Source organism: Lycorma delicatula, chromosome 8 (genome assembly GCF_047948215.1).
Source record: "Lycorma delicatula isolate Av1 chromosome 8, ASM4794821v1, whole genome shotgun sequence".
NCBI lineage: Eukaryota > Metazoa > Arthropoda > Insecta > Hemiptera > Fulgoridae > Lycorma > Lycorma delicatula.
The window spans coordinates 103,717,505-103,735,129 of record NC_134462.1 but is presented as its reverse complement, the minus strand read 5'-3'; the positions used below and the strand labels follow the sequence as shown (position 1 = coordinate 103,735,129).

Here is a 17,625-nt window from a genome sequence, read left to right as displayed (position 1 = left end):
AATGTTTATTAAAGAGTGAGGAGGACATTAAATACTAAAAAATACTGTAATAAAGACTATATATTCTTTGTATGTAATAAATTTGATTATTTTGAAAATATACTCTTTTTCACATTAATTTACACAAGACTGTACATATGCACAGACCAGATAGGAGAAAAAATAGAAAAGACCTCAGAAAAGATGGGTACCAAAACAGACTAGATATTGTCTTCTTGTTAAGTGGAGAATAATCATAATAAAGGTTAGAAAAGAGTAATTATTCTCAACTAATAATATTGTTAATTGACTTTTAAAGAATTACATAGGAAAAAATTTATATGAAGAGAGTAGGTGACAGCAAAACATAAAATCATCATTTTAAAATTTATTGAATTATAATAGCTCGTAGATTTTCTATTTTAATTAATATATTTCATGAAATCTGATTAATCTAATTAATGGAACTTTGTCCAGTTGTATAAAAATATGTAGATTATTTACTGTTAGATAAAACAGGCACAGATGGGATATATTTTATTTACAAAAGCACTATTTCTGTAAAAAATTTAGTGATATATTGTTATTTTTATCTCATATACTTATTATGTTATTTTTAATATATATCGATTTTTTTACTTAGTGTTATTACTGCAGTTAAGAGGAACACTCTGACATTTTTCTACAAGCAATGTTTTCAGTTCTTCATGTTGTAAAAGGTAACAATAAAAAACCTGTAAGATTATATCTCTCTATAAAATGTGCATCTGGATAAAAATGACTGTAATAATCTACTTAGCTGTAGGTACATTAGTTGAATGATTTTCCAGTTTAATTTTCTTTTAGTAATTAGAAATAAAAAATAAAAAAATGTTTAAATCTTTGATTTTTTTTACAATCTAAACTTCTTTCACAAATTTAAAGAAAACATTTAAAAAATCTTTAAATGACTAAATCAATTTTATTTGAAATAGAAATTTTTTAAACATATGTTGTAAGCTTTTAGTCACTTCGGTGGCCATCTTTTATAACATTAATTCTCATGATGTTCTCTATATGATGTCAGTTGTAGTTTTTTTTATTCAGACCAGTGTTTTTTAGAAAAAGAATATAGCTGTAAAATTTATCACGTCTGAAATATTTTCTTCATTTGGTATACCATATACGTAAAGTTATGTATGTAAATAATAACAATACATGTTGTTATTATATTCTTTATAATTTTTAACTGTGTTATGATATGAACCTGTTTTGTGAACGTGTAGAATATTTAGTTCTTTGTTAGTGTGGTAACTCTGCAATTTGTTTCTATAAGATGGCTAGAAAATATTAATTCTATGTTGTGATAAAGTGTACATAACATAGAATTGATACGTACGAGTATAATGGACAATATATCTCCATTATATTGTTAGTATGTTTAAAGGTTCATCCTGTTTGTCCAATATCTGTGCAGTCAGATCGGTTTATTTTACGCCTTCAAAAGCCTTTATATTTGGTAGCTGATTAAAGAGCGACACTTACTCTGAGAACACTAACATCATAAACCCTGCAGATGTTTTATGATTTAAAAAAAATGTGATTACTTAAAGACCTCTCACAAATTATACACAAGATAACATAAAATTTTAACTTTAGATTAGTTATTAAAAAAAGAAATTTTCATGTTAACATTACTCTTTAAAGAGACTAACATTATTTTAAAAATTATTCAGTCATTTACCTCTGTCTCTTGTCTGTAGCTCTTCTACACTTCTCACAATGAAATGCCAAATTCTTTCTTCACTTAAAGCATGTTATGTAGCTTGTTTACAACTCTTGTTAATTTTATTATAACTGTAAATCTAAAGATAATCAAAGAATGTGGCTGAATCTGTCACTGCAAAATAAAACAGAATCTAGATTCTCATTATCTATCTACATAATTTTTTAACTACAAAATTCATCTATGTAACAATTTCTTTTCTAATTTTAAATTTGAGAATGAATAAAAGTTTTTTTATTTATATTTTTAAAATAATCACAGTTTAGGCCTAGTTCACAATGGTATTTTATCACGATTTTGTTTTTGTTATATAGGAATATTTATATTTTGTAATTAGACGGAATGTGGTTTGTTTCGTTTTCTTGACCATTCTCCACGTGGTGCACCTTGAAAAGAGCGTCTAACTGGACGTTCTGGAGAATTTAGTTGTTTTTGCATTTCTTCACTTTGTTCTCTGGAATAATGTGGTTCTGATAATTTTCTACTGGTTAAAAATCTGTAAAATAAAGAGATCTACATTAATAAAATGTTACAATAACAATTATTGTTATTGTTAATTTTAATAGAGTAATTCTAACAATTTCTTTTAATAATATGACTCATAAATTACACAAAAATTAGAATGATAGTTAAATTCAATATATGAGGAGCAATTAGTTAACTTTAGTCAGCTGCCATATAGTGTAGAAATCTGTTCATCAAATAGTGATCAAAAAAAGCTTCTGTTTTGGTTGGTTATAAATATATTTTTGTTCTAAGGAGTTTGGTTATTTTCAGTCTTTAAAAATTAGCCTTAAATTCTTAAAATGTTGTTATTAAGATAATAATTACTATTAATTAAGTATAGTAGTGCATATTAATTAAGTATAGTAGTTACTATTAATTAAGTAGTAGTGCATTAACTACTAAGTAATTCATAATTCAGAAGCTTAAATGAAAATTAATTGAACACATATATATGTTGCTTCTGTAAAAGAAAATTCTTAAATTAAATTTTAAATAAATTGGGGGTAAGGTTTTTTACGTGGTTTGGTAATCTATTATAAGTGGCAACTAAAACATTATAAACCATCAAGAGACGAAGTACTGTGTTCAGTTACATGAAAACCATTCTGTTATCTGGTTTGATAGAGATAGATATAGTTTCTATGTTGAGTACTATTTACCTTTCTTAGCTTCATCTTTTATCACATGATGGCGGTTTTGGATCCACTCCATCGTCAAAACTTATTGTAATGATAGTTTTAAATTTCTGCTAATTTTCATATAGCATTTAGTCAATGCCCCTCCCTATATTTGATATCATGCCTTATCTGGCCTTCTTCTTGTTTATTTGTTATTAATGGTTATACTTATATTTTAATTTTATTTATCTATTTCCTTTTTTTAATAAATTGAGGTTCTTGAAAAGGACATCCACTTGAATGTTGAGCTGTTTATTTATGACCATTTTATTATTACTTTTTAATTTAAAGATTTATAGATTTTCTAAAATGTCCATTCATTTTCCTTTAACTCATTTATGAATTAATTTCATTGATTCTTACATTTTCATTGGGAAAAGTCCTTCTTCTATTAAATGCATTGTATAATTAGAATCTTGTTTTTGATTTTTGAAGATCTCATGTCCATTATATCTTAATTTTAATTTTCTTCCTGTTTGTCCCATGTATGTTGCATTACAATTACATTTTATTTTGTATATACCATTACTGGCGCATATATATTTTTCTTCTATGTTAAAGATTTTTTTTAGTGTATTATTTGTATTTATAGCCAGTTTTATAATATATTTACTAAAAAATTGTTTAATTGGGTAAATTTATTTCACAATAAATGTTAATCTACTCCATTAAAAGGTTTCTTTATCGTTTTTTGTTTTAATTTCATTTAATGTATTTCTACTTTTATTAATTTTTCTGATTATTTCTTTTAATAACTTAAATTAATTATACTTTTAAAACAATTATAATTTAATATGAGATAAAAAACAATTTTTAATAAAATGTTCACAAATTTTATAGAAATACACTTCCAGAAGATCTTTTCAAGGCTGTAAATTAGTCTCTTACTTAGTATTACAATTTTCAGTGGTATTAACAATAAGATGGTATAACTGTTGTATAAAACTTGCTACTCTCTTTAAGTAGATTACTTTCTGTAAAAAAATCTAGGTTTATAGCTGTCTGTTATCATTCTGGTACAGTATCAGTAAATGCATAGTAATTAATTAATCTTTCAGCTATTTTTTCAATACCTTGTAACCAAAGTTGCTGATCTACAAGGGTACGTCAATTATTATCCGCAATTTAGTTATATTTTTGTTTATTTTGGTAGTACTATCGTGTTGCATAGATGACACATGCATGGTTTAATTGTTGTTATGTCTGTGCAGGTTTGATGCTGCTAGATTGGTTCCATTATCGCTGCCCTGCCGTTAACCATGGCTGCTCTGCTTTCTGTTTGCACCAAAGAAGAACAACAATGTTCAGTGATCTGTTTTTTATGGTCAGAAGATGTATCAGGGGCTGAACTTCCTCGAAGACTTTCGGTACAGTACGGGAACAGTGTGTTGCCGCAACGGAGTCTCTACAAATGGATTGAAAAATTCATAAACGGTCGCACAAGTGTTACACACGACGAAGGAGCCGGGCGACCATTTACCGCCACAAATGAGGTAAACATTGAGCGTGTACATGACATGGTTTTCTTAAATAGACAAGTAATATTGATGAAGTGGCACATCATCTGCAAATTAGTCACGGTTCTGCCTAAAAAATCATCCACAACAGACTTGGCTTTCATAAAGTCTGTGCAAGACGGGTCCCAAAACAACTCACACAGTTATTTAAACAAACGCGCTGGGACATCTGCCAAAAACAATTGAATCGCTATGGTAATGAACGGGACATCTTCTTAGACAGAATCATCACCGGTGATGAAACATGGATCCATCATTACGAGCCAGAGAATAAACGGCTGAGTATGGAATGGAAACATCCAAATTGGCCCGCAAAAAAAAGTTCAAGACCCAACAACCCGCAGGAAAACTGATGCTTATGGTTTTTTGAGACTCACAAGGTCGAGTACTGGAACATTATGAGGAAAGGGGCATGACAATAAACAGTGCGCATTACAGTTACATGCTTACTGCCAAGCTGAAGCCTGCAATTCGAGGCAAACACTGAGGACTGCTGTCGAAAGGTGTTGTGTTGTTGCACGACAATGCCTGTCCACATACTGCTGCCAACACTGCTGAAACGCTCCAGAAACTCAACTTTGAAGTACCAGCTCAACCTCCGTATAGTCCTGATTTTGTCCCTTCTGACTACCACTTGTTTGGTCCATTCAAAGAGGCATTAAGGTGCCGTCGATTTACCTCGGACGAAACAGTGAAAGAAGCGGTGCATTCCTGTCTTGCAGCTCAACCGAAAACCTTCTTTTATGAGGGCATCACGAAGCTTGTGCAACGATGGACCAAGTGTGTTGAAATGCAAGGGAACTATGTTGAAAAATGTACATGTAAGTTTCCTATTTGTATTGCAATAAAATTTATAACTACATTGCGGATAATAATAGACTTACCCTCGTAGATCACTTTCAAATGGGAACTATTAGTTTTACGTAAATTGAAATATAATTAAAAAAAATCTGATATATTTTCTCTCTGATACTAAAATTAGTTGTTACTGATGGATCCACTACTTTCTCATCTAAATATGCATGTGTTTCTTTTATGTATATATATATAATTTGGTTATAATTAAAAATTAAATTAAATTAAAAAAATAAAATAAACAGAAACTTTATCCTATGTAACCTGGCCAGTCAATGTTACATTATTCTTTTTTTCTTAAATTTAATTTAATTACAAATTTTTAATTATAATGCCATATTTATATCTGTGGTTATTTTATTTAATTGACTTCATATATTTTTGTATATGTGATTGTAATTTAATATTTTAATCTTTTAATTTTACTTTAAAATTTTTTTATGTCTGATACGTAATTTTATATACAACTGATGATGTGAGATCCTGAGAAAGTGTTTTTAGAATAAAAAAAAATTTCTTTCAGGATAACAGAAGGTGGAGGTAGATTTCACCAGCGCTAAGAAGAGGATAAAAAAGATTTCCACCTTAAAGTTAAGAAAAACTTCAAATTTATTCAGTACGACAATGGTTGCATGTGAAAAAAGTTTCACATGTTTAGCATAGGACAAGGCCCATCTTCTTACAATTCCATCAACAATTTGGTCTTCCCTTGCGGTAAGGGTTGGTCATATCAAAAATTGTTTCAGACAAAAGTTTTAGGTAATGTTTAGAGGACTAACGAACACTTCAAACAGATTCAATACTGTGCCTATTAAGGGAGATGTTTTGTTTTTGAAACCGACTTTTTTCCACCCCTGGGCCTATGGTTGTTGATATCAAAAAACTACTTAGAGAAGTTTTAGGCCATTATCCAACGAATAGTAGGAACTTTAAACGAATTTGGTATTTTACTTAATAAGAGAGTTATAACGATATTTTGTTTTTTTCGAAAAAGCTCTCCCAATTCTATTCCTATGGTCCGATTTTGGCCGTTAACGAACTAGACTAGGATTTTTGAACGAGTTATATTGAAAGAACAATTTGAAAATGATTAGTGCAAAATTACGGTAGTTATCGTGTCCACAAGAAAGTGAAATATATATATATATATACAACTGATGATGCGAGATTTATATATATATATATATATATAAACTTTTGAGCTGACAGTGGTTTTGGGGTCAGGGGGATGTGAAATCTGAAGATATGACAAAATTTTGAAAAAGCCCACTCATTTCCACCCCATGGTCTGATTTTGGCCATTAAAAAACTCAACCGAGATTTGGGTTGTTATATTTTATGAATCAATTTGAAAGTGATTGGTGCAAAATTATGGCAGTTAACGTGTCCACAAGAAACTGAAATATATGTATATACATATATATATATACGTATATATAAAATATATATAATATATATAAAATGTATATATAAACTTTTGGATTGATGGTGGTTTTGGAGTCTGGGGAATGTGAAATCCGAAGATATGTCAAAATTTTCCAGAAGTTGAATAATGGTACCCATTACAATAGGTAGCTTTCTTATGAAATCTACCTAATAAGGTGTCATTTCATTTACTTTGTAATTCTGTACTTGGGTTGTTCGAGCTGGATTTTGATTATAAAAATACAATATATATAAAACACCAACTTGATTTATATTCTGTACTGTTGGTTAAGTACATGAAAACATTCAATAAAAAATAACCTTGAAAAGTTAGATACAGTACGGTTATGATAATTCAAGTTCAAATATAAAAAAAGTAGGCATACACAGAGAGTAAATAAACAGAAGTTTGCCATATTCTTAAGCAATATTTCAGAATTGGAGAGATATCATTCAATATAGATACTGGAGCAATCAAAAACTACTCAATAGTATTGATTATTAAAAGGGTTAACTAATGTAACTATAAAAATTAATAAATAAAAACAAAAGGCACATGATTTTTTGTTAAATCCATGTAATAATTATTTCTTATTAGTTAAATGTAGATTTTGAATTAAATTTTAGAAGTAAGAAGTCTGGCTCTACCTCTTTGGTTCCTTAACCCTGGTTGTCTTTACTTCTTAGTAGAAAACAAAGTCTATGGATAATCTCTGCCACATGCAGAGTTATCACCCATAAAACTCCACTAAAGAAGTGGCTGCCCTGCTAGTTCTTAGAAAGTGCCAACAAGGTATAACAGATCAATAAGAGCCAAGGTGTAAGCAGGTGGAATGATTACTATTCAGTGAAGGGTGGATGAAGGTAATGAAAAGGGTATGGGTTTAGGAACAAGTCTTACTCTATAAAAGGACTGCCATTGATCAGGGCCCAGTAGTTTGCCTGTTTTCTCAGGATCTAACTAAAATATTAGTATATGTTAAATCTAGATTAGTTTTTGATAATTTTTGTTTGATCATTTTATTATTATTATTTTCCCTTGTTATTTCATATAATTCAAGTTTTTTGATAGTTTAAGGTAGTTTCAGTCTGGTTACTTAGAATTATCAAGGCTCTACTGTACACAATTTTTTTTTAAACACTGCTAATGAAATGATGCTCAGAATGCTATCATGCATTAATTTTTTATTTTTTGAGTTCATTACCTTTCTGTGCTAAAATGTCTGCAGACTTAAGACAAACTGATGGGAAAAAATGTGACAACATATATTAATTCTGGTCTACCAGAGTTATGATTAAACCCCATGAAACCAAAAAATACAATAATAAATATATGCACTTATTCTAAACATCATCATTAAAGACATAAGATAACATAATTCAGTTATTTATATTTTTATTTTTCAGTTTAAATCATGTTGAGTAGTTCTGGGAGTAAAAAATATTTTTCTTTAATTTGCCAGTTCATTGGTACAAATAATTTTACAATCCATGACCCAACCCTGAACCTACATTATTGTCAATTAGATTTATATTATTTTGAAATCGACTTACTGGTTAGAATGCTTCCCTAATTGGTCAACAACTGCCAAGAAACAGATAAAGTCTCAATTCAAGATAATTTAAACAGTCGGTGTGGTAAAAAATTTGCAGTAACATTAATGAGTTGACATGGAGGAAATTTGAGAAAATTAAATAAAGTGAAAAATGAAGTAATGGGAAGACTGAGTGAAAATCAATTGTTCTTAACAGTTCAGAATAGGAAAACTAATTGGGACATGTAAAGAGAGATTAACTTTTGAGATGGGGAAAAATTTACCTCTTACCCAAAAATGTTCTTTTGGAAGTTAATGAAAAAAATTTAAATGAGAAATCTTCACTGAGAAATATCTCAATTTAAAGTTATTATTCAATGGAAAAAAGCAAAGTTTTAGCAAAAAAAATATGTAAGTATCTTATTCCTGCACAAGTAAGTGATGTCAAACATTCAAAAACAGCAGGGCACCAGCAACAATTATTTTAAGTTAGGGTTTCATTTCCTCCTGCTTTCCTTCACTTACTCTTACCTGAAAAAAGCTGTACTGGTATCAAAAATATTTTATAGTCACTATTCATGTTACTGGTTGCTAGTTTATTTAAATGTATATTCTCTATTCTAGACAGCATATTCTCTATTCTAGACAGCATTCTCTAATCAGCAGGATATAAAGTTAATAAAAATTTCCCTCACCAGGAGATGAACTTAAATGCTAAAAGGAAATAAACAGAAACTTTTGCTTATATTGTTAATGTAGCTTTTTTGTGTACAACTAGCCTACTAAGTGAATAATTAATTTCAGCCAGATATTTTATTGAATAAAATTGGGATCTATTCCCAATAGTAAAGCAAAGTGGTCTATTTTTATCAGCAAATCTTGTCATGCAAAATCATAAGTGAAGGAAAAGAGGAAAAAACAAATTTCTAATTAAAAAAAATTCTTATGGGCCATGTGGACTTTGATACTAACTAGTTTTATTTTGATTATATGTAAGAAAATAACCTAACATTTTCCTTTAATGAATATTAGATTTACAATCAAGCATAACTTAATGGGGAATTTTTGAGTAAAGGGTCACGTCACAGGTCTACCAGAGTTTAGTAGTTAAAAAATATTTAACTACTAAAGAATTTTGTGAAAAATCATAATGTGTTATCAATAGAAGAGCTATCTAAAAAAAAAGAAAGTAGTTTTGATTGATCATGATGTAGTTACTATTTTAGCATGATTCACACAAATCTCTTCATTTAGACCATCAAACTGGACACATGATCTAATAAGATTTATAATGATTTGCAATTAGACTTTTAATTTTAATTTGCAAAAGTTAAAGACATTTTTTATCTTGGTTAATACATATAAAAATAAATAAATACTTGTTTTATGTATGATGAAAACGATACATCTTAATTTATTTAAAACATCTTACGGCGTATTTATAGAACCAATTTATAAATTATTTTCAAAATTCATTAATAAAGATGCAATAAATTAGAAAATATATTCTGTCATGTGAGTAAATAGGCTTGCGACAATAATTTGTATTGATAAATGAGATTGTAGATCAGTAATATGTACATAACTCAAATTTGATTACTGTTATTGCTTGTTGCTTTGCAGATTGATAGGTTATCACCTACTGTCTGTTCTGAGGTACATGAACTGACTAATATCCAATTATCAGTCGTTCTATAATATTCTTATCAACAGTAATACAAATTACAATATCTTAACACTAATTAATAGTTGTATTATAAATATTAATATTACTCTGTTCTAAGAATGTATTTTAAGAATAAATAAGTAAATTAATTTCTTTTTTATTAGTATGTTAGTATGTCTTTTCTTTCAGTCACTCAATGTCTCTTACTCTATTCACATGCATAAGTAAAGAATTAGTTAAGGAATAAATTAATCTATTTTCAATTAAAGTATATATAAATAATGATGAAAAAGTAATTTTTAACTAAGGAACAATGGAACAGAAATAATGTAAATGATAAAAGTGCTTTAAAACAGGTAGAATAGCAGAAGAACAAAACAGTTCATTTTTATCTTCCCGTTTGTCTTTTTATACTTCTTGTTCATTTCTAATTCTCTCAGACTGGAAAATATTCTTCAGATAAAAACATAAAACTGTATTACTTCTTGTATTCTCAGACTGTATGAATATATAATCAGTTTTACTTTTAATAGTCTAATAATAGTTCTTTTTTACCTCTTTAAACATAATAATGGACTCCATTCTGATTAATTATATGATAAAGTTTATTCTTATTATTCTAGGCTATAATTTACTGGAGTTTATTTGTCTATTACAACTATTATTTTTGAATATAAATATGTAATTGTAAACATTATTCCCTTGAATATTTATCAGGGAATATAAATCAGATAGAATTTTGCGCTTCATTTTTTTATGAAACCAATATTCCAAACCTACAAATTTCTGACTAGGTATACCTGATAAATCCCTTGCAAAACATGTGATGAAATAGTGTTCTTTTGGCAGCTTTAGAGGATAAGTAAGTTTTTAACTGTTACTGAATGAAGAGTTACATGCATCACAGTTAGCCCTAGCTTTTTTGCCGCCATAGGCAAACCCAAAAAATGCCGCCCCTAAAAGCTTCAAAAGACTTTAAAATTTTTCAAAACAGAATCATAAAAGAGCTATGTTTGCCAGAAAAATGACATAAAGTTACATTTTTAATGTGCTAATGACAAAGAACTTATAAATTAAAACCAGTAACTACTATTTTCAGAGGTAATTTAAATATACTTTTAAAACAATAAACAAAACTTGTACAATAATAATATTTTTTTCTAGATTCAAGTAATCAAAATATGTTTTTGTGGGTTGCATTTATTTTTTTTGCGCTCTAGTTCAGGCGGTTTTGCTGCTCCTAAATTAAAAAAAAATCATAACCAATAAAGGACCTGTAAAAATGCTCTGAAAATATCTTTTGGAAGCATATTTCCAAAAAATTAAAAATTGAGTCTAATATATTTGTTTGATTTATTAAAAATTTTAACCGTATTTTGTAACGCACAATGTTGAAATTTTCTGATTAATAATGGAAAATGCTTTGGAATGAGTTGTTGGCTGTGTATTGTAATGCTGAGTCTTTAGGTGGCTGACAAACAATTGTCAAACTAGATCAACTCAGGAAAAATTCTGATACTGATTGTATGTACATTCATATTATTCTACTTTAATTCATTTTAAAATAATGTTTGAATAAAAATAATAACATGTAATCTGCCAGTCTGTGCTAAAAAGTGGAACAATTTTATGAACAAGTGGAACTTATAAGTGATAAAGACAGGTTTTGTAGTGAAAAATGTATGTATTAAATTTATTATCAGATCCTCTGATGTTTGTGAAAGAAAGGTTTTAAAAATTATGACATAAATCTGAGACTGACATAAATCTTTGTTAAAAACTGCCAAGTTGTATCAGTAATTATAAAAACAGAGCAAGACTGATGTTTTCATAAAGATCTGCTATATAAAAAAGATTTTGCCTTTGAGATTATTTTTTTCAGTTTTCTTTTTTTAAGGTTTTTTAATTCTACGCTAATCCTACAAATCTGTTGAATCTTATGTATCCATTGCCTTAAAAAATTACAAATTATTATAACCATCTGTCTAAATTGTTTTATCAGTGCAATACTTTGATCTTATTTAATAATTTAAAAAAAAAAAATTATGTTGAACTAAAATAATGCAGTTTGTTTGATTTCTCCAACCAGGAAAAAACTGAATATATATTTAACTTTTTTGTCATTCATGATTGTTATTGGCAATGATCAATGACAATTACTTCCAATACTTACAATACTTCCAAGTATCAATGACATTAGCCTAATAGGCTAATGTCATTCTGATACTTGGAAGTATTTTCATGTGAAAATTAAAGAAAATAAGTTTGAAAATTTGAGAGTAAAAAATATATATAATTCTACAACTCATATTTCAGTAGGATTCAATTTACATTGCATCTCCTTTGATTTTCTAGTTAACTGATTTTATCATTTGACTTTTATATGCTTCCATTTAATTGAAAATCTATCTAAAAGTGTAAGATTAAAAAAAAGAGAATAAAATTAAGTTATACAGGCCTAAAAAATCTACATTAAAATCTAAAAATAATAATTTTCAATTCTCTTTCATTTTGGTTTTACTTTCCTGATGAATATGGCTAGAATTCCCCTATATTAAAGGGGAAAGTATAGTGATTTTATCAAAAATGGGGTTTCAGGTGTTTTATAAATCTTTACATTTTAGGATCCAACTAGTTCATCTAGACTAAAAAAATATATATAAGCATTCATGTTTGTATGTATGTATATGTATATTTATTCAAATTCAGCTGAAATATTTTTATAAATGGAAAATTGATCATATTTTTTTCAAGATTCGTTAAAGGGATACTTCGATAAAACCAGTTTTGATTTTTTTCAGAGGCATTTAGAGAAAGGTTTTTTGTTACCTTCAGTGTGCATATATAAATAATCCAAATAAAGTTTCTTTAGAAAATCAAGCCTCATCTCTTAAAATTGAAATATATGTTTTTTGTTCTATTTCTCTCCAGTTAAAATATTTTTCAAAAATTTTTTTAAAGATTATACTTCATATATCAAGCTATCTTTTTCTTTTTCTGTTTAACCTCCCGAATCACCGTCACGAGGATAAATGAGGTTGATATGTATGAATGTAAATGAAGTATAGTCTTGTACAGTCTCAGATCGATCATTCCTGAGATGTGTGGTGTGTGGTTAATTGAAATCCACCATCAAAGAACACCATACATGATCTAGTGTTCAGATCTGTATAAAGCCTTTACTATGATTTGAAGCTTAGAACTCTCAACTTCGAAATCAGCTGATTTGCAATGACCAGTTCATCACTAGACCAATCCAGTGGGTTATATCGAGCTATCAAGTCAAGAAATGTTTGCGGTTTCTTTAAATTATAGACCATGGACCTAAATCCAGCAAAGCTTTTTGAAAATTATCTTTTTGTTATTTTAGTCTCTACTGAAGGGGGGTGTAAATCTTATTTAACTAAATTTGTTAAACTTAACCTATATATGAATATTTTTGAAAAATTTTCCTTAAAATTAATTACCTTTCTCTAATATATATATATATATATATATATATATATATATATATATATATATATATACATATTTTCTTTTGTCTTTTCACACTAACTCTTTAAATTTTTATTTATAATAGTCAGAAAAATCAACTAATATTTTGCCAGCTTTTTTTTTAAGCTAGGACAAATTAGTAGTTAATAAATAGTATAGTTAAAATACCAACTTACATAATAATACTTATATAAGATTTATATGCTTATATACTTTTATAAGTTTTTTTTAGCACCAATCTAAAAAAGTCAAAGTTAAGTTTTAGTGTTTTTTCTTTTTAATCTGTTTTATTATTATTATTAAAAAAGTACATTAATATCTTTTTAATTGATATTTATGTTTTTATATTTAATTCAATAACCACAATTCTTGTTTGAATACAAATTTTGGAAGCCAAATAAAAGAGAATGTTTAAAGGTTAAGAGAATTGGTGTTTTTTATTTTTATGTATAAAATTTTTTTTGTTATTTTAATTTTTAATTTTTGTGAATTTATGGTAATAAAATATCTACTTATTCTTTTCATTTCATTTTATTGTTTTATTTTATCCCACTGAATTTTCAATGAGAAAATAGTAAGGAAACACACACTCCCCACATATATATATGTGATATATATACACACATATTTATATATATATGTGTGTGTGTGTGTGTGTGCAATATTTATATGAGTATAGGATTAGATATATTATATATATGTAAGTATGTGTGTGTGTGTTTTTATATATATATGTTCTTTAATGTTTTAGACTGTATTGTACTCAAGGTTCATTTTGATCTATAAAAATTGTTAAAATCGAAGATAGATTCATTCTAGGTTAATTAAAAATTTTCTATTTAATCCTTTATATTGGTTAAAAGAGGGAACTGTGTACGTGGTTAAAGCTCATTCACTTTATTATGTAAGTTATACAGTAATAAAGTTGTAAGTGCAAAGAGATGAGGTTACTGAAAAGCTACTAGTAAGAAACTGATGAAAGGAGAACTCTTCAGTTAAGTACTTGCATTGCAAAAGTGGGATTCATACAGTAACTCATTTTGAACTTAATAAATAAACAATATATGCATAAGGAAGTAAGAAATGCAAGTGTAAAAAAACCTTTACAGTCTTACTTTTGATAATAGTAAGGACTACAGAGGATATAAAAAAAGATTTAAGATCACTTAACGTCTAAAACTGTTCATCATTAGCTGGAATTTGTGTAAAATTTTTATTTTTTTATTTTATAATTGTTTTTCATCACAGGATTACACCCAAATTAATTAAGTACATACACCTCATAAAGGATATATTATGTAACAATAAGAAAATAATTCAAAGCAATGAAGTCCTTCAGATCATTGATTTTCTTCAAACATAATTAAATTTGATAAAGTTTGGAAATAATTTAATTACTTACATAATAAAATGTAAAATACTGTAATTCCAACGTTGATTGTTGTGTACCGTTAACCAGTTTTTCATTTTTATCATTCTGACTGGTTTGATGGACTTCTATTAGATAGCGAATTCTCTTGAGATGATAAGATTAATTTTGTTTACAATAGAATCAAACTATACTGTATTACTTCTAAGTATATTAGTAAAACATTCATTATTAAATATTTCAATATTATCATTACTAAATATTTATTATGCTTATGTTTTTTTCTTCTGAAATATAATATCATTTCTTGGAACTATCTCTAAAACTTAGAATGAGTTATCAATAAACAAAAATAAGCGGTCAGAGCACTGTTCGGCTCCCTTAAATTTGAATCATATTGACTAATATTTAGAAAATTAAATAGCAACTTATCTTAAAAAATAACAATAATATGTGTCTTTATGAAATTACATGCATGCGTGCATGTGTGTTTGTTTACTATTTTCTCATTGAATAAAATTGTTTTTGTACACCTCAACACAACGTTTAACTTCTGAGAAAGACTCTTATTATGCTTCCATTGCCATTTTAATATAAATAAAAATCAATGAATACACATACATACAATGTATGTATGTGGGTATGTATCTATGTCTGGCCCACATGTTTTCCTGAACTACAGGATTTCAACCAAACTTGGAACAATTATTACTTACTAAATGAGTAAAAATACAGTAAATACTAGACACTCCTACCACAACAACTGAAGAGGGCTGAGGGGTGAAAACCTTAAAAAATTATAAAAGGTTAAAATTTTGAAATATTTTACATTATTTCCAACACTATTACATTTTGGAAATTTGTAGAACTTCCTAAAAGTTTCTAGTAAATAGTTAAAAATGTTTTGACGAGAGTAAAAGATATAATAGATTTGCTCTAGATTGTACAATAAAGAGAGTAGATTTGAAAGGTTAAATTCAACAAGAAGGAATCCAAAGGAGGTTTATGTTTGTTGTGGAACGTTAGTGACAGTTTCTGTAAAAAAGAAATGGGTGGGCCTTTGAAGAAATTATGACTATAAATACTGCTAGGGATATAAGCTAGTTTTTAATAAATTATGAATCATTTAAAAAAGCTGATTACATAGTTGTAGAACTTTCCCATCATGTGGCTTTTTTCTGATGCATGGCTTACACACAAGTACGTACACAACTTAATATAAAATATTTATCATTTTATTTAAATATAATATTTTGTATTTATAAATTCAATGATTCTAACTAAAGTGCAGGCACATATCATATTTCATTTCTGTGAGTGTGGCAGTATTAGTGGCCACGTTAAATCCTTTTTTACATTTTAAATATTATTCATTTATTTAATTCTACTGCTCACCTGTGGTCACAACTAGTAGATCCTTGTCATGAGAGGGGGTACTAGTGATGCACATACCCACTTGACATTAGTTTATTTAGAGCATTTTTTGGGGTGGGGGTGCAATTTTGCAAATATTTTTTTTTCTAATATCACTATATTTTAATTCTTAACAATTGTGCCTAAGAAAAATAAGACCTTAATTAGGCGAAATCTCGAGATACTGAGAGTGACCTTGCTCTACAGCCTTGACCTTTTAAATTGAAAATGTAATGGCATCAGTGCCCCATATATAGAAATAATCTGACCAAGTCAGATAATTTGGTAAAAATCAATCCAATAGTTCTGGAGATATAAGGTGACTTAGAGTGTGACATTGAACATGTATATACGAACATCCAGAAAATTTTCATCTAGTTTTTGGGTTCCTTAGGTGTTAAAATGTGAAGATCTGGTGAAAACCGCATATGTCCAAATCGGACTGATAATAATATTTTCTCTTCTACAGCTACAGTGGACTATTCACAAAATGTACAGGTATAACCTTTTTTTATAAATAAAGTTACTTTTTTTATATAACATCTGTATTCAGATTAATTTGCATGATACTATATAAGTACCTCTGTTTAATTAATAAGTAATTCTATATTGTAATTTTAATTTAATTTTTTGTTTATTTTACATATATTTTTCATTATCTAAGGTATATTTCTACAGTCTGTTTATTTTCTTTGGAAAAAGCAATGTTATTACAGCGATGTGAACATGTAGAGGACAAGTACAGAGCGAGAAGATGATTGTAATGCGATGGAATGACAGGGTAACTCCCAGCACTTATATTGTTGTATGATGTATATTCAAGCATGAATTTTCTTCAAGTGGATTTACTCAGGTGAATTCTGAAATCGGTTACTACAGAATAAAATGTGTACGTTACAGAAAAAAATCTACAATATATGCAATTTTCTATGGTAATATGTGTTATTCATTCATCTGTATCCCACAAACAAATTTGTATTTACATTATTAATACATTCAAAAATAAATAAAATACAACTTATTTGGAAAATTGTGTCTTAGTTAAAAATACTCACACTTTAAAAATAAGTTTATAAACAGAAATATATATAATTTCATTGAAACTATGTTACCGTACAAATTAAAAATTTGGTATGCAAATAAAATAAAACTATTTGGCATGCATACAGGAATAATATTATTATAATTAAAAATTTTTCCCTTCAAAAAGTAAATGCCACAAAATTTTTTTGTTTGTTTTGAAATTGTTATATCAAATTGAAAGTTAATTATTTGCTTACTAATAATACAATTTTTTTATAATGCTTCAACAACCTGGTAAAGTAAATTAAAGGATATTAGTTACTTTTAACTTGATTTGAATTACACAGATAAAATTTGATCATTGGGATACAATTAACATCACATCTCTGGAATTAGTTG

General features: G+C 27.7%; 1 protein-coding gene across 1 annotated transcript in view; it reads right to left on the bottom strand.

Moving 5' to 3' along the window:
• Positions 1–536: 536 nt before the first annotated feature.
• The window catches only part of LOC142329503 (cyclic nucleotide-gated cation channel subunit A-like), a 448,759-nt gene continuing 431,670 nt past the window's right edge, over positions 537–17,625 (bottom strand). The window contains exon 9 of the mRNA XM_075374177.1: positions 537–2,240. Coding sequence (XP_075230292.1) covers positions 2,078–2,240 — 163 coding nt within the window. The 3' untranslated portion in view covers positions 537–2,077. The remainder of the gene's footprint in view (positions 2,241–17,625) is intronic.